General features: G+C 38.8%; 2 protein-coding genes across 2 annotated transcripts; both read right to left on the reverse strand.

Moving 5' to 3' along the window:
* Positions 1-17,030: 17,030 nt before the first annotated feature.
* On the reverse strand, positions 17,031-17,784 carry LOC127082193 (DNA repair protein RAD5B). Its single transcript, XM_051022428.1, has 3 exons — positions 17,568-17,784; positions 17,282-17,425; positions 17,031-17,195 (listed from the first exon to the last, which is right to left on the reverse strand). The coding sequence occupies exons 1-3, from the start codon at positions 17,751-17,753 to the stop codon at positions 17,031-17,033; spliced, it is 495 nt and encodes a 164-aa protein (XP_050878385.1). The 5' UTR covers positions 17,754-17,784.
* Positions 17,785-17,811: 27 nt separating this feature from the next.
* On the reverse strand, positions 17,812-19,628 carry LOC127082194 (F-box/kelch-repeat protein At3g23880). The gene is made up of 4 exons (XM_051022429.1): positions 19,284-19,628; positions 18,149-19,161; positions 17,986-18,062; positions 17,812-17,896 (listed from the first exon to the last, which is right to left on the reverse strand). Exons 1-2 carry the CDS (start codon positions 19,626-19,628, stop codon positions 18,547-18,549), a joined length of 960 nt encoding a protein of 319 aa, XP_050878386.1. The 3' UTR covers positions 17,812-17,896; positions 17,986-18,062; positions 18,149-18,546.
* Between the last annotated feature and the right edge of the window lie 2,072 nt (positions 19,629-21,700).

Consider the following 21,700-nt stretch of genomic DNA (forward strand, 5'->3'; position numbering starts at 1 on the left):
TAGCTTTGAAACCCAAAGGATCTAATACATAGGATGTCAGATTCCTTAACTCTTTCAAATCTGGCTGTCTGAAGCTGTACTTCTTTGTATTCCTTCTTTGTCTTTCCATGTCTGAAAATTTTGCAAATAAACCCCTCAAGTTCCTTGAAAATTTTCTTTGTTATTGATGATATGGATGCAAATGAGTGCATGGATGCATGAATGCAACAATCACACTCAAGGATCAAGCAAAGCACACCAAACAAAGGTCATGGGATGGATCATGTTATCCTTAATATCAATCATCCATTTTGGTGGATTATGGCTTACACCTTATCAACACCCAAGTTCCATTGATATTAAGAACACATGAACGGATCAACCATGAATCAAAGGGTTTGTTGTAAGTCACGAGCATGAAGTTTAGGTTAAGAACCACCCAAAGGGAGTGTACTAGGGTTTAAACCTGCCAAACATGTTCTACAAGAGGTTCCCATAGTCATCATCCCATCTTTTGGATATTATCGGAGGAACGAATACTCGTATTCCAAAAATATTCTCAAGAGAGACTCTTATGAGTGTAGTATCGCGTAACAATCGTATCAAATCCTACATTTGAACGACTTTCGCACTACATCCTAAGAATAGGCCAAGATGGGCTTGGTAAACTAAGGTCCTTGGCTTTTAAGGTCTATATTGGAAAGAGTAATGTCTAACCACAACTTACTTGTGTGACATTATTGATCCCAACATGACCTCCACCAAGTGAATGGACTTGCAAGTCAACTTGCTAAGGAATAACTCCACACAAGTCAACAAGACTACGCCATTCTCCTATCCTAAATGCACTCGAGTCCGAGTATAGAACTCATCTCACAAAGATCACCAAGCATACAAGGAATTAATATCAAGCAAATAAATAATTACATACCATACAATAATCCCAAATTGCACAAAAATATGTCACAAGACAACACAATACAACAAGCATGAAAAGTTGGCAAAACCCACTAGGCACACCTTTTCTCCCCAGCAAAGTCGCCACTTTTCTGTAGCGGGGTATTCGTTACCATTAGTGATATTGACTAAATCCAAGGTAAATCATACAAGTCGAGTCGCCACCGCACTTCTATTTATCCAAAGGAATGGTTAGAAAGCGAACAAAAACCTAATTTTTTTAACAAAAACTAGTAAAAGGAACAGAGATCTGGGTAAGGGGGTTGGTTATGCAATGGGAAGGTGTTAGGAACCCAAAACATCCTAGGTACTCCTAGGGAGCCCTTTTCATACTTGTTGTGAAGGTTGTTATTTTTTTTTTTGTGAAAATTTATTTGTGCAAACATGATTGAAGAGATGAGAGGAGAATATACAAGTTATTTACATTTTGTGTTTGGATGGATAAACCCATTGCCTACGTACCATCTTATAAAAAGATTAGGATCAAAACCTCGTAGTTCGGGGTAAAAATTTCAAAAAAAGGTTGGTGAATTGATTGGTCCAAAAGCCTTAAGGTCTTTTGTTATCAAAGGGAGAAAACTCAACCAAACCACAAATCCACCATGTGAGGATAGCTTCAACATGCTAGTGAGGGGTTAACCCTATAATAAGCATGGAAGACTTATTGTCCATGACTAAGGATATAGGTGAGTATTACATCTATCACAAGGATAACTCAAACCTAATAGCTAAAGGTTATGAAAGATTTTTGATTAAGAAAGTGGTCATTGGAACCACAAAAGGCATTTGAATGGGTTATATTTACCAATTAGGAGTAAAACAAAAAAGAGAAGGGATGAAGAAGCAAAACCACAATGGAGTCCCTCTCTTGAGATCATATTGATGATCCAAGTAGCTCCCATCCTTTGGAATAAGCAACCACAAAGCATAAGCAATCAAATAAGTCTCTTAAGATCCTCAATGTATCTTGTATCTTCCACTTGGATGAACATGGCAATGGTCCTCCAATTAAGCTCAAATGGAAACTCCTAGCACAAAAGCACACACATCAAAAGTTCCATGACGTAAAACAAGAATGGACAAGAGTGAGTTTAGAGATTTGGTCCTTCTAATCCATCTTCATCATTAAGATCCTTTTACTCCAACTTGCATAAGGAAAGTCCTAGAATATAAGTCCAATTCTCCATTTCTTTACATAGGGAAAGTCCTGGAAACTAAGTCCATTTCTTTACATTTGGTCCACAACAATCAAAACAAAACACAAGCATAATAATATATACAAAATTATGTGCTCAAGTGAGCAAAAGGCAAATGACATTAACATAAACATGTGCTCAAGTGAGCAAAGAGAAAAGCAAATGGATAATATGTGCAAGAATATTAAATTGCATAAAGTAAATGTTAATTGTGAATAGTTAGTGTTAGTGGTTAGTGTGCCATAAGGCAAATTTAGCGCTATGTTAAGCAATCGTAATTGGACTTATGTAGAAGTCACAACTATCTGAGGCCGGTCAATAATAATATAGGCAACAAACATAAGTTAGGAGTCTTGATTAGTGAACCAAGTTCCAACAACTTGCCATGCCAAAAAGAAAATGAGAATTGATCTTGTATTGGTTTAAGCCTTTGCAGGATTTAGAAGACAACCTATCCTTAATGCAAAGCCATTCACTTGATCAATTGATCAAGATAAATTAGATTTGAATCAAGGAAGATTAAATCTCCCTAACCAATGCTAACTTATCAACCTTCAACTCATTGATCAAGAAGAAAAGAAGTAGAAGAAGAAGAAGGAGAAGATGGATAAGAGAAATGGAAATGGCAAAATTAAAGTGCATTAAATAAAATGCAATGTACCAATCCTCATATGTTGACCAATAACATTGAAAGTCAAGGTCAAACAATCAAAAACAGAAGTGAGATGAAGATTGGGAGTCAAGAAATGAATAAACTATTTTTGGCATTTTTTAATATTTAAAATTAAACTTGAATTAAAAATAAAGGAAAGGTCAAACTTCAAAATCACTTCAAATCAACCTTGAAAGGTCCAAGTGATTTATCCCAAGTTCAACAAGGTCAAACAAAGTTTGACAAAAAATTTCAGCATTTTTAAAAGTCAGAAACTATTTTTAATCAATTAAAAATGAATAAAAATAACCTAATTGAACTAAAATCTCAAATAAATCTCAAATCAATTTAAAAATTGATGAGAATATTTTTCATAGATCCATCATCATTCAAATAGGTTAGGAAAATATTTTTGTATTTTTTGAATATCAAAAACTATTTAAAATGAATTAAAAAAACCATAAAGGAGAAAATTCATGAAAAATATCAAATGACAAAATAAAAAATATTAAAAATCAGAAATAGAAACTAGAAATTATTTGGGAAATAATGCAATTGGTCCCATAATTTTTGGATTAAAAATGAAAGAGAAATTGATTTTTGAAATAAAATGGAATTTAAGAAAATAAAAATAGAAATTAGAAGTTGGAAAAAACGAGAGCCCTTGGATTTGAGCTCATTAATTGAGCTGGCAGATCCAAAGATCCAGAGGCACGCGCTCATGGTAATCCACGGCCAATGCAATCACATGGAAACCAAAGAAAAGTCATAATAAGCAATGGTCAGGATTCGATCTGGGAAACACATCCAATGGCCAGAATTCAAACTGGCAACAGGCGGCCACCGGAGCCACCTTCTTCTCCGGTGAGCCTCCAGATTCCGGTCAATTTTGCAGGTTTTCAAACCTTAATGAAAATGCACGATTCTTATACCAAAATGAAGATGGGGTGATGTACATCACCCCTGTAACCTTGAATCACACTCAAGATTCCTATAAATGGAGAAATCTGAGGTGGAAGATTCAGGTATGCAAAATGCAGATCAAGGAAAAGCAAAATTGAAGCTACCACTAGCTTGCCTCTCAAGTGAGGACTTCAGAAAACATTTTGGCCAAGAAAATAGATCACAGAAATGAGAGATTCGAAGAAAATACCAGTTGAAGAGTAAGCTTGATTTCTGGAGAATTGGACTTGATTCTTCGCTTGCTTTACCAAAACAGAAGTTCAATGAGATGAATGATGAAGGTTTAGAAGCATTAGATCTAAGAATTCAACCAGATGAAGTTGAATTTTAGATCTGAAAAATTTGAGAAAAATGAAATTGCTTCTTTAGTGATGGCTATGGAGAGAATTCTGCAGCATTTCAGGTTGAATCAGGTGTGTGAAAGGAATGGAATGAGGTCTCTATTTATAGAGGAAGTGGCAAGGAGAATGTGATTAATCCGTGTGCATGGCATGTGGAGCTTCACTGCATGGGCTTGCATGATCATGCACAAGGCCCAAAAACAATGCCAAATGAATTCTGAGCATCAGCCAAATGAAATTGGACGTGTGACTTGCAAGGCAATTGCTTATGTACCAAGATTTCAAGTGAATTCCTCATTTGTACCTAAACATTCATCTCTTCGAAAGTCCCAATGAAAAAATCCAAACATGATCATGTGAGTAATGGTTGGAAAGGTCTTGATGTAAGGAACAATTGTTATGTTGGGCAAAAATCCATTTGAAGTGTGAAAATTTATGAAATTTGAGTTTAAAGTGCAAGGTGCATGACATGTCAAGGCAAGGTTTCTAAAATTGGCCAATTTTCAAGCCCCTCTATTTTGATGATGCAAGCCTCAAACGGAAAAACCTCCAACATCAAAGTTGTAGATATTTTCAAGACAATCAAAATATACTTAAATTTTGCATCATTTGGAGTTTTGATGAAAGCGTTATGGGCACTTGAAGTTGGACTTTTTTGCCTTTTAATGCCTTTGGTCAAAAAGGACCTATAATGTTTTTCATTATCACATGTATTTCCTTTGAGATTTAGAAAATTTGTTCAACATAACATTTGAAGTAGACATCTTAAGCTTTCCAATTCATTTGATCCCACCTCAAAATCATAAAAAATTAATGAGTTGTGTCCTTGGGAAGTTGACCCAAAATTAGGGTTTCAGTCAAAATGACCTATAATGTTTTGGAATGGATGATGACCTTCCAAGCTTCAAATCAAATTTTGATGAACATTAAAGTTGTTCATATTGTCCTTAAGAACACATTTTCATTTAGAATCATCTCCATTTGACCAACACATCAAAAGTTAGGTCTTAGTGTATTTCAAAATAGTTAGATGAATTGACTGATCAACTTCTCAAGTCCACAACCCATATCTTGATGAATTGATGATTGAGGATACTCAAATAAGTTCACATATGCATGAAATAATGAGTTAAAGAACTTCCCTTGATTATATTTGACCATGGGCTAAGGTTGCTTCATGAGCAAGGCATTGTGGTGCGCAGATGAATTAGGATTTTCTTGAAGAACAAGACCTCAAGCCCTTTGACTTGCTTTGATCAAAAGGATGAATTGAGGTACTAGGGAGGCATATTTGATGGATGAGAGCTTTGGGAACCATTACCATGCTTGCTATCATCTCCTCTTGACCATGTCTTTGTACCAATGATCTCCTAGAAGCTTTGGACCTTGTGATTGCTCTAGCTACAAACAAAAGATGTTAGTGACATATTTTTGTGCTTTTGGTTAGTAAATAAAATGAGAAAAGCAATGATATACAATTCAAGCATGCTTGGTGATCTCAAACCACCTCACAGAAGGTCCCACCCAAAGGCAAAGGGAACCAAGATGCTAATGATCCTTGAGGCAATGCCAAATGCAATGTTATGATGCCATGAGGGATCTTAGGGACAAAATTGGGGTCTTACACTCCCTCGGACTTCACCGAAATGGTGAATATGGGAATGAGGCTAGAGGAAGGAGTCCGTGAAGGACGTCTATCTAAGGATGAAGGCTCTTCTACAAAGAGATATGGGGGCTTTGCAAAGAAGAAAGAGGGAGAGGCACACGATGTGTCTTCCCATGTCAAAAGAATACCCTCTGTGAAGAGGAAGATTGTTCTCCCTACCAGTAACCAACATCAGGTGGCTCATATAGCACCTGCCTTCAGGGAAACTCAACAACAATATCAACAACAACATCGTCCACAACAACATGCCTACCAGCCTCGAAACAACAATAACATCAGCACCAGCTACGATAGGAAGAGGGTCACTTTTGATCCAATTCCAATGACTTATGCTGAGCTCTATCCTTCGTTGATAGACAAAAAATTGATTACTCCATGTGATTCTCCTACTGTACCGACCAACCCTCAGTGGTGGTACAAGCCTGAATTACATAGTGTATATCATTCCGGTGCTCCCGGACATGATGTGGAGAATTTCTATCCCCTGAAGACCAAGGTGCAAGACCTTGTTAGAAGTGGGATTTTGTTTTTCGAGGACGTATATCCTAATGTCAAGAAGAACCCATTGCCCGAGCATGGGAAAGCTGCTGTGAACATGGTCCAGGGTTGTCTTGGAAAATATAAAGTCATGTATGTCAATGATATCAGGCAATCTTTGGTCGAGATGCACAGACTGTTGTGTGGATACAGTCACTATGAGCATGACCATGAAAAGTGCCAGGTGTGCACTGTCAATGAAAGAGGATGCCGATAAGTCAGGAAGGACATCCAAGAGATGCTGGATCAGGGTATGATCGAAGTACTTCAGAATCGCAATGAGGATGAAGTGGATGTTATTTCCCCTGTTTTCAGAATACCAGAGCCTGTTGTTGTCAAATATGATGGCAGCAAGAAGAAGGTTTCTCCCACTCTTGTGATCAAGCCAGCGGGCCCTGTCCCGTATTCATCAGATAAGGTTGTTCCCTACAGATATAATGCAGTTGCGTTAGAAGATGGGAAGGAGGTGTCATTGCCCTCCACCTCTATTGTGAGTATCTCGGATGTTAGTGGTGTGACCCGTAGTGGTCATGTTTTCTCGGCGCCACCGAAACCCCACGAAGATGTCGTGAGAAGAACTGTTGTTAATCCTACCGGTCCTGTGGAGACTTCTTCTTCGAATCCGGCACTTGTTGTGAAGGGCGTTGACCCTGCTGTTGTTGATAAACACATAAAAACTCTTGTCCTGGTTGGCCAACATGGCATTTTGAAAGAGGACTGTGATGAGATGCTAAGGCTCATCAAGAGGAGCGAGTATAATGTTGTTGATCAGCTGCTACAAACTCCATCAAAGATATCTGTGTTATCTTTGTTGATGAATTCTGAGCCATACCGTGAAGCTTTGCAGAGGGTGTTGGACGTGGCATACGTGGATCACGATGTCACTATAGAACAGTTTGATAACATTGTTGCAAACATAACCGCTTGTAATAATTTGAGTTTTTGTGATGCTGATCTTCCCGAGGAGGAAAAAGACCACAATTTGGCTCTACACATTTCTATGAACTGCAAGGATGATGCCTTGTCTAATGTGTTGGTAGACACAGGGTCATTTCTTAATGTGTTTCCAAAGTCCACTCTGGCCAAACTTTCTTACCAGGGGCCTCCCATGAGGCAGAGTGGAGTGGTAGTGAAAGCTTTTAATGGATCGCGAAAAACTATGATCGATGAAGTTGAACTCCCGATCAAGATTGGACCTAGTGATTTCCAGATCACTTTCCAGGTCATGGATATCCATCCATCATATATTTGTTTGCTTGGCAGACCATGGATTCACGAGGCAGGCGCCGTGACATCCACCCTACACCAGAAGTTGAAGTTTGTCAAGAACAAGAAGTTAGTGGTGATAGGGGGAGAGAAGGCTCTCTTGGTTAGCCATTTATCTTCCTTTTCCTATATTGATTCCGAGGATGAGGTTGGGACTCCGTTCTAAGCCCTACCTATTGATGAGCCTTCAAGGAAAGGACCTTCTTAATTTGCTTCCTACAATGATGCTAAGTTGGCCATTGAGCATGGTGCAACTACTGGTTTAGGGCAAATGATCAGATTGGAAGATAATAAATCCCGGGCTGGCATAGGGCACTCTTCAGGCATTTCCAATGAGCGTGGGTTGTTCCAGAGTGGTGGTTTCATCCACACTGTTGAAGATCAAGAGACTGCTGCCATAGTGGAAGATGATGAAGAGGAAGATCTGGGCAACTTTGTCATCCCTGGTGGAATCTGCAGTAATTGGGTCGCTGTTGATGTTCCAACAGTTATCCACAAGTCCGCGTAATATGTTCATTTTGTTTAAAAACCCTTCTCCCATGCCAAAAGGAGAAGTGATGACATTGTTGGACATTTTGATTAATATAATGATATTCATTCAATAATCACATGTTAAATGTTTGTTTTTCCAAATTATTTTCCCTTTTTGCTTTTTGCATGAAATTGGTGATCACCATAAAACCCTAAAAAAGAGAATAAAATCAATCTTTTCATCTGCATAATGATTTGCTTTGTTTGAATTCTGAAATCTCTTTTATACTCAAAATCATTATGCAGGTTGATCAAACCCATTAAACATAATGATCCAACACCATCTCCCAACTTTGAGTTCCCTGTATTTGAGGCAGAAGAAGATGATGTTGAAGAGATTCCTGATGAGATTACCCGTCTGCTTGAGCACGAGAAGAATATCATTCAACCGCATCTTGAGAATCTGGAAACAGTCAACTTGGGATCTGAAGACTGTGTTCATGAGGTGAAGATTGGGGCACTCCTTGAAGAGTCTGTCAAGAAGGGGTTGATTGGGTTGCTACGAGAATATGTCGACGTCTTTGACTGGTTGTATGAAGACATGCCTGGTCTAGATACTGATATCGTGCAACATTTCCTGCCTTTGAAGCCTGGGTGTGTTCCTGTGAAGCAGAAGCTCAGAAGAACTCATCCTGATATGGCAGTGAAGATTAAAGAAGAAGTTCAGAAGCAAATTGATGCGGGGTTTCTGGTGACTTCTACATATCCTCAATGGGTGGCCAATATTGTGCCTGTTCCTAAGAAAGATGGAAAAGTCCGAATGTGTGTGGACTATAGAGACTTGAATAAAGCTAGTCCGAAAGATGATTTTCCTCTACCACACATTGATATGTTGGTAGATAATACAACTAAATTCAATGTCTTCTCATTTATGGATGGATTTTTCGGTTATAATCAGATTAAAATGGCACCCGAGGATATGGAGAAGACAACATTCATCACACCTTGGGGAATATTCTGTTATCGAGTGATGCCCTTCGATTTGAAGAACGCCGGATCCACGTATCAACACGCTATGACTACCTTGTTTCATGATATGATGCACAAGGAGATCGAGGTATATGTTGATGATATGATCGCAAAGTCAAGAACGGAAGTTGAACATGTAGAACACTTGTTGAAGCTTTTTCAGCGTTTGAGGAAGTACAAACTCCGCCTGAATCCAAATAAGTGTACATTTGGAGTCCGTTCCGGCAAGTTATTGGGCTTTATCGTTAGTGAAAGAGGTATTAAAGTTGACCTTGCCAAGGTCAAAGCAATACAAGAGATGCCTGCGCCCAAAACTGAGAAGCAAGTCCGAGGTTTTTTTGGCCGCTTGAATTACATTTCCAGATTTATATCCCACATGACTGCCACATTTGCGCCGATATTCAAGCTCCTTCAGAAAGATCAGTGTCATGATTGGACCGAGGATTTCCAGAAGGCCTTTGACAGTATTAAAGAGTATCTGTCTGAGCCTCCGATTCTGTCCCCGCCTGTTGAAGGGAGACCATTGATTATGTATTTGACTGTGGTTGATGACTCTATGGGTTGTGTATTGGGTCAGCAAGATGAATCAGGGAAGAAAGAATATGCTTTATACTACTTAAGTAATAAGTTCACTGATTGTGAGTCTCGGTACTCGATGCTTCAGAAGACATGATGTGATTTGGCTTGGGCTGCCAAGCGTTTACGCCAGTATATGTTGAATCATACGACTTGGTTGATATCTAAAATGGTTCCAATCATGTATATCTTTGAGAAGCCTGCTTTAACTGGGAAGATTGCCCGTTGGCAGATGTTGTTGTCTAAGTATGATATTGAGTATCGAGCTAAAAAAGCTATTAAAGGTAGTATCTTGGCTGACCACTTGGCACATCAACCAATTGAGGATTATCAGTCTGTTCAGTACGACTTCCCCGATGAGGAGATTCTGTATTTGAAGATGAAAGATTGTGATGAGCCTACGCTCGATGAAGGGCCAGAGCCTGGTTCCCGATGGGGTATGGTGTTCGATGCCGCTGTTAATCAGTATGGAAATGGTATTGGGGCAGTGATTATTACTCCCCAGGGAACACATTTTCCTTTTACAACAAGGCTAACTTTCAAATGCACGAATAATATGGCGGAGTATGAGGCCTATATTATGGGTTTGGAAGAGTGTATTGATCTTAAGATCAAGCATCTTGATGTTTATGGTGATTCGACCCTTGTTGTTAATCAGATTAAGTGTGAATGGGAGACAAATCAGCCTGGCCTCATCCCATACAGAGATTATGCGAGGAGGATTTCAACTTTCTTTACTGAGGTTGACTTCCATCATATTCCTCCAGATGAGAATCGAATGGCAGATGCTCTTGCTACACTTGCTTCAATGATTATGGTGAAATATTGGAATGAAGTCCCCAATATTACTGTGATGCGCTTGGATAGACCAGCTCATGTATTTGCAGTTGAAGAAGTGAAAGATGATAAGCCTTGGTATTATGATATCAAGTGTTTCCTTCAAAGTCATATTTACCCGCCTGGGGCATCTGTTAAAGATAAAGAGACTTTGAGGAGATTATCTGGCAGTTTCTACCTCAATGGTGATGTGCTTTATAAGAGAAATTTTGACATGGTTCTGCTCAGATGTGTGGATAGACACGAAGCAGACCTGTTGATGACTGAAGTCCATGAGGGTTCATTTGGTACTCATTCCAATGGACATGCCATGGCAAAGAAGATGTTGAGAGCAGGCTACTATTGGCTGACAATGGAGTCTGACTGCTGCAAGTACGTGAAGAAATGCCATAAATGTCAGATTTATACGGATAAGATTCATATTCCCCCGACACTTCTGAATGTTATTTCATCACCATGGCCTTTCTCCATGTGGGGAATTGACATGATTGGCATGATAGAGCCAAAGGCGTCTAACGGTCACCGTTTTATTCTCGTAGCTATTGATTACTTCACCAAGTGGGTTGAAGCCGTATCGTATGCGAATGTGACCAGGCAGGTGGTTGTGAAGTTTATCAAGAATCAACTCATATGTCGATATGGTGTGCCAGACAAGATCATTACTGATAATGGATCTAACTTGAATAACAAGATGATGAAAGAGTTGTGTAGCGAGTTCAAGATTGCACATCATAATTCTTCTCCTTATAGACCCAAGATGAATAGGGATGTTGAAGCTGCTAATAAGAATATCAAGAAGATTATCCAGAAGATGGTTGTCACGTAGAAAGATTGGCATGAGATGCTGCCATTTGCTTTGCATGGCTATCGTACATCCATCCGCACTTCAACAGGGGCAACCCCTTTCTCTCTTGTATATGGCATGGAGGCTATGCTCCCTGTGGAGGTTGAGATCCTATCAATGAGACTCTTGATGGAAGCCGAGTTGACTGAGGTTGAATGGGTTCAGAGTTGTTATGACCAACTGAACTTAATTGAGGAGAAGAGATTAACTACCATGTGCCATGGTCAGTTGTATAAGCAAAGGATGAAGAAAGCCTTTGATAAGAAGGTCAAGCCTCGTGTGTTCCGAAAAGGTGACCTCGTGCTCAAGAAAGTTTTGTCTTTCGCGCCCGATTCCAAGGGCAAGTGGACTCCAAACTATGAAAGTCCATATGTTGTTAAGAGAGCCTTTTCAGGCGGTGCTTTGATACTTACAACTATGGATGGGGAGGATTTCACTCGTCCTGTGAATTCAAATGCAGTCAAGAAATACTTTGCCTAAAAACAGAATAGCTTGCTAAGTTGAAAACCCAAAAGGGCTGCTTAGACAAAAATGAGCATCTCGGTGGATTGAAAACCCGAAAGGGCAGTCCAGGCAAAAATTATATATATATATATATATATATATATATATATATATATATATATATATATATATATATATATATATATATATATATATATATATATATATATATATATATATATATATATATATATATATATATATATAGATAGATAGATATCCCGCTAGATTGAGTACCTCACCCTGGGGCAATCTAGGTAAAAATTAGGGATTTTGCAAGTAACTACATCCTGACAAGACTTTGTTCTACAACGTCTTCTGTCAAAGATTCTCGCTCAGTCATCGTCAACTAAAGCTTCAAATACATTGGATTCAGAGTTGGTGGAGAAATGGTCATTATGTTCAATGTAGCCATTTTTCCAATATATATCACCAATTTCAAATTTGTAAAGATCCATGGAGTCTCGCCATTTGCAGACTACCATTCTATCAAATAAATTTGAGCCTTTATCCAATTCTTTGCACTCTTATTTGTTTCTTCCTAACAAATGTTTGCATGTTTTAATTGATAAATATCATTGTTTTAAACAAATAAAGTTTTTAAACTGTTTTTTAACAAAGTGAACATTCACAATGACTGAAAGGATAAATGGAATATCTTCAGTGCTCTCCCAAGGATAGTATGATCTCCAAAAGGGTAAGACATTTCTTCACATTCTGGCATATTTGTATCCTCTTCATCATCTTTCAGGTTGTCTCCCCAGCGAGCGCAAAAATAATTGAACATCCTCAGACCCCCAGAGAATCTGAGTCTAGCATTTGTGTTTTATCAATTATATGGTTGTCATCCCTTGTGTGGACTGACCTAAAATCCCTTATAAAATGATAAAAATTGATGTGCTATCTATTCATGAGGAAGTTTGTTTTTCCCCAGTGAGCTGAAATTCCCAACATGAGTAGAAGTCCTCAGCAGGAGTGAGCATGTGTTCCTTGTAAAGCTATCTTTCAGATATCTCCTTAGCAGTAGTTGCTTAGAGCAGTAGGTGAAGGGTTTGTTCCCCTTTTCATCCCTAGCATGGCACGTGCTGACGAAGGATTCATTTTTTGATTCCCTCAGCCAGGACATTTGCTCCAGAGGCACTTGTAGTTATCCCTAGCAGGTTGGCTTATAGCCCATCCCCAACAGGGTTGCTCACAGCAGACTATCCTCAGTATGGATCGCCTACAGTCTATCCCTAGTGGAGTTGCCTGATCGTAACCTGTTAATTTGTTTTCCCTCCTTATTTGAAGGTTTCCTCTAAGTTGAGTTGGTGGTGAAGATGTTATGACCTTCCCCAGCGGAGCAATTGGTTCTCTCTCCTCCTAGCAGAGATGTCTCTCCAGCAGATAGAGGAAATGTTTTGATTATTGAAACTTCGGTTTGGCGGTTGTTCCCCACAGAATTTCATATCATTCCTTGATAAGTTCCCCAGTAGAGTTTTCTTCTATGACAGATCTTATCCGTGTTGAGCTTCCCGGTAGAGTTTCCTCTACGTTGGATCTTTTGTATGTTCAATAGCAAATCCCTGGCAGTGACTCTGTATGTTCCCCAGCTGACTTTGCCTGATCTTGATTTGACATTGGCATCCCCTCCTAGTGGAATACATTTTCCAGTATTGAGGGATTTTGAGGAAGATGTGTTGTTTCCTTCCTCAGCGGAGTAATTTGTTCCTGCTCCCGATAGCAGAGATGTCTCTTCAGCAGTTAGAAGAGAATGCTTGACTGATGTGTGTCTGTTTGGTGGTTGTTCCCCATAGAATTTCATTATCCCCTGATAAGATCCCCAGTAGAGTTCTTCCATGTCAGATCTTATTGATATCTCTGCGTGTTCCCGAGAATTATTGGAAGATCCCCAGCAGTCGGTAGCTGAGACTTTGCCTATCCTCACCAGTGGTCTTTGTCCCCCAGCGGTGATTGGTGTCTCCTGGTATTTGATGCTCCCCACCAGATTTGATTTCCCCTGTGGGCCTGGCTTTTCTCTTTTAGATGTTATACCGGATGTCCGTCCATTGAGTCTTGGACATGTTTGTGTTAGATATGTCTGTCTGTCAGCATTAATCATACATAAACCATGTATATACATGCATAATCATAGCATTCAGATATTCATGTTGCATTCTTTGCCATATATCTTTGCTTGTTATCTCCTGCTATTGGTGAAATGTTCTTCCCCAAGCAGATGTTTGTGTCTGATCTCTCCATATAGAATCAACCCCATAAGCAGAAAGTGTTTATCTTTCCTTCATTATTCCCCACTGAGTTATATCCTCGTGGATGATTATTGTTTCAGTTTCCTCCCTAATTATATATTGGGATGGAATTACTCCCCTGAGTTATATCCTCATTGGGTTGAGTCTTGTTTCATTGTGTCTCTCTAGTTTGTTCCTAGATTGACTCCTTTCTTGTTATTCCCCTGCAGTTTCCTGTGGATTAGTTATTCAATTGCGCAGTAACCAGTAATTGTTCATCTTTCCCCAGTGAATCCTTGTGGCCTTCTACCCAGTAACCGGTAGTTCTAAGTCCTATTTTTGTGGTTTTCTACCCAGTAACCGGTAGATGTAATCCCCTTTTTGTTGGTTATCTTTATTCAATATTCGATATTGGTATTCCTTCATTTTGAGTATACCACCCAGTAATCGGTGATATATCTCTTGGATAATTGCTCTTGTCAAGCAATTTATCCCCCGTGAGTCATCTTTCATTTACCCTTTTGCTTGGTAATGATTGTTTCTCCCTTTTGATTGGTCATCATTTTATACCCAGTAACCGGTATCCCGATGTCTTTTCTTTTCGGTCGATTTATCCTTTATTAACCCAGTAACCGATTGTGGATAATCTTCCATGCGAGTATATTATCTACATTCTGACGGTAAGAGATAATATATCTCATGCACTCTTTAGTCGAAGTCTTTTTCTTCCCCAGTCGAGTAAGATTCGTTTTTCCTTGTGGAATCGAATGCCCATCCTGTAAGTTGAGTTTGCTTTTTCAGCCCTCCTTTTCAGATGATGAGTGTCTTGGATTTGCTCCCAATTCACGCCTGGTTGGTCACCTATTATATGCCCAGTAACCGGTATCCCTGGTGTTCCTTCCTTCTGCTCCCTATTATGACTTTTTGTCCCCTGTGGAGTCAGATTTTCCTGAGTTGAAATATGCCTTCTAGGTTTTCCTCAGATTTTTCGGATGATTGATATCTCTCACCCTTATATCGGTCTTAGATATTCTTTCTCCCTGAGCGTGTTGTTCTCCCACCCTTATACTGGTGTTTTGACAACATGTCTCTTTTTGAGTTTATTACCCAGTAACCGGTAATATCTCGTTGTTTCTTCCTCAGCTGAGTCCTTTGTGGATTTCCCCATCTGAGTCTGGATTCTTTATCCGAAGTATCCTTTATGGATAGTTTGCTGTATTGGCATATTCCCCAATACATGCATCTTTACGTCAGCTCGAGTCTTTCCCTCAATTTATTTTCATGGAATCCCTTCGTGTCTCCCGGCAAGTATTCAAGTTGTGACCTGCTCACGCATTGTACCCTATTTTCCCTAGAGTCTTTGTCTCCTTAGTAAGTGTGCTACTCCTATGGACTTTCAGTCTTTCTCTGATTTCTTTTTTCCTTTGTGGCCATATTTCCCCACATAGTATTAACTTTTGCATGCATACATCTGCATCATGAGGTCTCTTAGGGACCAAAATTCGTCTCTTTGTTATTATTTAAGCCCATTCTACCTCGTCGAGACGAAGATTTTAACCTTCATATCTCCGGCTAGAATGACCTTAAATAGGGGCATCTGTAAGACCCTAGCATGTGTGGCTCCTTAACCCTTGGGTTGGGACTTGTGTGAGTTGGTTTGAGACCACCAAGCATGCTTGAAGTGTACATTCACTACAACAAACAAGACCTTAGACAGCGCTTTTTTTAGCCTTAGACAGCGCTTTAAAGCGCTGTCTAAACCTCCGCTGCTAAAGGTTTAGACAACGCTTTTTTAAATCTTAAAAGCGCTGTCTAAGCCCCCCCTTAGACAGCGCTTTTGAAAAGCGCTGTCTAAGCCCCACCCCCTTAGACAGCGCTTTGGCCAAAAGCGCTTTCTAAGACCCTCCTATTTTAATTTTTTTAGGTATACCTTAGACAGCGCTTTTCAAAAAGCGCTGTCTAAGCCCCCCCCCCCTTAGACAGCGCTTTTTACAAAAGCGCTGTCTAAGGTATACGAAAATTTTTGAAGCTTTTGTTTTAAACCACATTTTTTCCAGGTTTATAAACCAGAATTTCTGTTTTCAACCAGATTTTGACAGACAATTATCACATTTTATATATGCCATTTTGGCCTTTTTTCTACCAATTTTTGGCTAACAAATATATATATATACCAATTCAAAGCAATTGAAAACAAAAATATAACGAAATCATGCATTATCAGATATAACTTATAATCAAAGCAATTGAAAACAATTAATCCAGACAAAAATACATAACTAAGGTAGTATCTTTGAATATCCTAACAATTATAAAGTTCAATTCATTTTAAACTTCAAAAACCTATACATAACCAATGTTAATATAAACTTCAATAACGTATCCAATAGATCAAAAAATGAATTCCATTGACTAAAAACAATACTTTTTTCATCAGAATATTTCTGAATATGTTCTAAGAAATCAAACAGCCTTGAAACTTTTGAAGACTCCGTCAAATTGTTCTCAGTATCAACCTTGAATGGGCTTTCTGATGGAAGTACAATAAGATCATTTTTCTTGAGTGATTGACGACAGATTGGACACTTGCCACCCATTGAGGTACCCCAGCAATTGAATAGGCATTCTCTACAAAACTGATGTGCACATGGTGTAAAAACAGGATCTTCAGGTGATTCCAAACATATAGAGCATTCTACAGTTTCACCCTTTTGAATATGACCCAAAACCTCATCAATGTATCCATGAGATTGGATAGAATGGGAAGAAGAAATAGAATTCTGTAGGAATCTACTAGCAAGTTTGTTCAACGCGCAGGAAAGACAGGAGACTGAATAGATCCTCCAAACTATTCTGAAACAGAGAACATCACAATTTCAGAAAGAGATTCTTGACAATACACTCTTTTGCTTAATAACTATGAGCTCATTATATGGGAGGAGTACTTTTCTACTAGCAATTCTATAAATTACACAAAATGTTTCTCAATAATTAACCTGAAGCGGTGTTCCAGTTAGACACCAGCGGCAGTGTGAGGACAGGGCAATAGTAGCCTGGGCAACCTGACTTTTATGGGCTTTAATATGGTGAGCTTCGTCTAGTACCACTCTGAACCATTGGACCCTGTGGTAGATGCTATTCTCTCCATCCTGGTTTCAAAGAATCAGGGAATCCAAAATGAGGAGGTTCACTATTTAAATTTATGAAAATAAAATACAAATAAACATTTCCTTACACTTTTATATGAAGCTGATAGGACACCATATGTTGTCAAGACAACGTCGTACTCTAACAACAAATCAACATTATCAGTTCTACCCCCACCATAATGAACAAATATGGATATGCTGCCTGATTTTGAATGTGTTTCAAGCTCGTCCTGGATATTATAAACCATTGTAAATTGCCTTTCACATAAATATTGAGATATATATAAAAGAACAACCATGCTTTTTTAATTGGCTTAAATATAAAAGAACAACCATGCTTTTTTAATTGGCTTAATTAGAGAGGAATCTCACCTTCCACTGACCCAATAATGCCATGGGACAAACAATCAGAGTGCCACCCTCTACATTGTTAATATTCCTCCTCTTAGTTGAGAAAATGTTGTCATATAGGCTCTCTGCGTTACTGTCTTCTGACTTCACCCTGCCTGGATTACTTAGAATCAAAGCAATTGTCATAACAGTCTTTCCAAGTCCCATTGCATCCGCCAGAATCTACAATAAACAAACACAACTGCAATAAGACAAACAGTTCAAAGTGCAGATCCACCGCTGCCCATGTAACTGCTACCGCCGCCGGCACCTCTGCCAGAATACATTGACGAATATGAGCTGCCGCCAACCTACATTGCATGGACAATACATAAGAATGTAACAAAACATACACAGAACACTAATTCCTATTGACATTGGGAAAGGACGGGAAAATTACATCACTTCCACGAGAAACGTAATCACCACCATAACTTGACGAGTACATGCCTCCAACATCACTGCCACCATAAGATCCTGATAGACAAAAAATAATAGAATTGTAAGTAAAGAAAACTTCAATGTTGAAAAGAAGAGACCAGACTATTTGCAACGAAATTCACCTCCACCATAACCTGTTCCCTGCCGACTGCTATACATCCCGTGTGATTCTTGACCAGAAATAGAACTTCGGCTGCCACTGCCATATCCAAGATTTGATCTTCCAACTCTACTAGGCATAACAATTGACTCCAATCTTAGAGAACCAAATCAGAAACCATATAATGAAATGCACAGAAGAAGAACAAACAGAAAAAGTCTAACTAACAAATAAACCAAAAAACCAAACATAGCAATCTCTCAAGCTGCAAATTCCATCTACCAATAACTAAGCATAAACCATGAAGGGAGCAGTAAACATAGCACAAATGAAAATCAACGTAAAAGTTGCAATGAGGGAGTTGAAGAATCCAGTAGATGGACTCTTGATACACAAGTAGCATAACATACATGTTAGTATTTAAAAGCAAGGTGATATCAAACTCTCATGGTAGACTTCTGATTCCATCCATTTGTCTATGATTTGAATACCGGGATCCTTAAAAGTACCATCTCTAGAATTGTAAACAACCAACTCTTCTCGCTCAATATCAAATAGCACTTGATCATCGTTAGAAACATAAAGTGCATAAACAAGAGGCCAAGAACCAAGATTTCTGGTGTGAGGAAGACGGAACAATTTAGTCCAAGAATCTTTATTTCCATACTCTTTCATAAGCCAAACATCTGAAAACGTATCAGCATTAGAAAATATGCATAAGCAATCCCTCAACACCCCTATGTTTAAACTAAGCACATTTATCCCTCCATAATCAGGCTGTGGTATCTCTCTGTGAAATTCTTTCTCCAAATCAAGAGACATAATGACCCAACATGAAGAATGCCTCTGTCTATATGCTAACCAATTAATAGCTCCCCTAAGGAATTTTCCTGATTCATTCAAAATGAGAGTATTAGGAGGGAAGTCCTGAATTGTTCTCCAAGAAGTGGTTCCCAGAGTATGAACTTTTACTAGATTTCTGCAATTGCTAACAGGACCCTGAACAAGAGTATGTGGATAACAAACGACAACAACCTTGTAACAGTGACTCAAATCATCATAGCCAAAGGAAAAACATAATGTTGTGGGACATCTCTCTTCCAAAGAGGGCAGTTTCGTAAATTTTCTAATGGAAGGATTCCACAAAAAAGCGACACCTTCATTGGTTGTGAACAGAAGCTGAGGCAGAGGATGCCGTGACAAGAGCCAACAATGGCAGCGGAATCGTCTTTATCTTTTACAGGGTAGTCTACCTGTATGGTTGTGGTGGTCGCTTCTGTGAAAACGGAGGAGAGCGGGTTAGCTATGACGACGAAATCGAGTTCCCCGACGGTTAAGACGAGGCTCTGACTCGCGTGGCGAAGGTGCTTCTTGGCGAATTTGGGATCAGAGATTAGAGATTTCCAGGATTTGCAGACGCATTGTAGTTGCATGAGGATCTTCACAGGAAGCCTAGAGAGAATTTCTACCACAACATCGAATGGAAGAGTGGGAAGTGGCATCGTGTCGGAGGAAGATGGTGACGGTGATGGTGAAGTTAGGGTTTTGGTGGCGCGGTTGTTTCTTCTATCATTCCCTCATTTGCTGATTTTATTTTTAATTTATAAACAATTTAGGATAGTAAGAGAAGCACTTACTTGGATCGATTTAAATATTTGTGAAAAATCAGATGAATTTTTTTTTTAATTGAAAGACTTTAAACAGCGCTTTCTCAAAAGCGCTGACTAAGGTCTATATATAAAAGCGCTTTCTAAAAGCGCTGTCTAAGGGGGGGTCTTAGACAGCGCTTTCTAAAAGCGCTGTCTAAGACCCCCCCTTAGACAGCGCTTTCATTATTTTTTTAGAACATTTTCCGTGTTCTATTTTTATTTTAACCTTAGACAGCGCTTTCTTTTAAAAGCGCTGTCTAAGATGCGCTGTTAAAAAACCTTTTTGGCGTAGTGATTATTGCTTTTATTATTTTGTTTACTAACCAAAATCACAAAAATATGTCACTAACCTTTTTTGTTTTGAAGCTCAAGTGATCACATGTGCCCTTGCTCCTAGGAGGCTCCTATGCTCATTGAAATGGCTAGATGAAGATGAAAGCAAGCATGACAATGGTTAACAAAGCTCTCAATCATCATATATGTCTACCAAATATCTCAATTTTCCAATTTGATCAAGATAACTCAAAGGGCTTGAGGATTGTTTCCCAAGGAAACCCTAATTCAACTGTGCATTGACTGTGCCTTGCTCATGAAGCAACCTCAACCTATGATCAAATTCAATCAAGGTAAGTTCTTTAATTCATTATCTTGTGAATATATGAGCCTATGTGAGTATTCTCAATCATTCATTCATCAAGATTTGAAGTTTGGCTTTGAGAAGTTGACCAGTCAAGTCATCTGACCAATCTGAGATCCACTGAGACCTAACTTTTGATGTATTTGTCAAATGAAGATGACCCCAAGATAAAATATGTTCTTAAGAACCATATGAACAACTTTCATGTTCATCAAAAATTCATTTGAAACTTGTAAGGTCATCATTCATTTCAAAACATTATAGGTCATTTTGACTGAAACCCTAATTTTGGGTCAACTTCCCATGGACCTAACTTCTTCATTTTGTATGATTTTGAGGTGAGACCAATTTAATTGGAACTCTTACGATGTCTACTTCAATTGTTATGTTGGACAAAATTTCATAATCCTAAAAGAAACACATGTGATAATACAAAACATTATAGGTCACTTTGGACCAAAACCATTGAATGTGAAAAATGTCCAACTTCAAGTGCCCATAACTTTCTCATCAAAAATCCAAATGATGAAAAATTTAAGTCCAAATTGATTATATTGAAAAGATATACAACTTTGATGTTGGAGGTTTTCCATTTGATGCTTGCATCATTGAAACAGAAGGGCTTGAAGTTGGTCACTTTTGGGAAAAAATTTCAAAGGAAACTTATACATGTTTTGTACCTCAAGCTTCAAGGCCAGTTTTCACAAATTTCCAAACTCCAAATGGATTTTTTCCCAACATAGATTTTGTTCCTTATGTCAATACCTTTCCAACCATTACTCACATGCCTACGTTTGGATTTTCTATATGGGAGTTTCGAAGAGATGAATGTGTAGGTCCAAATATGCAATTCACATGGAGTCTTCATGCACAAGCAAACACAAGGCAAATTACCCATCCAATTCAACTCATTGTGATATCAGCTTGCAAATCCATCAGGTTTTAGGCCTCACATGCGCCTATACAGGCCCATGCATGGAGGACCCAAAGCTTCATGCACACGAGTATTTCCTCACTTGGCATTAGCTCCAGCTATAAATACAATGCCTTGCACATTCAAATCTCAACCTTAAGGAAATCTGAAGCTCTGCTGAAATCCATACCCAACCATACTCAAAGGAATTCTGATTTTTATTTCTCAATTTCGAACTTGAATTTCAACAAAATCAGTTGATCTTCAAGTTTCAATTCCTAATCCTTGCATCTTCATCATCTCCTGATCAAATTGAAGCAAGAGTTTGAGTGGATCGTGCTGCACAAAGCTGTTCTTCAAAGGTTTATCCTCTAA

Source organism: Lathyrus oleraceus, chromosome 5 (genome assembly GCF_024323335.1).
Source record: "Lathyrus oleraceus cultivar Zhongwan6 chromosome 5, CAAS_Psat_ZW6_1.0, whole genome shotgun sequence".
Classification (NCBI taxonomy): domain Eukaryota; kingdom Viridiplantae; phylum Streptophyta; class Magnoliopsida; order Fabales; family Fabaceae; genus Lathyrus; species Lathyrus oleraceus.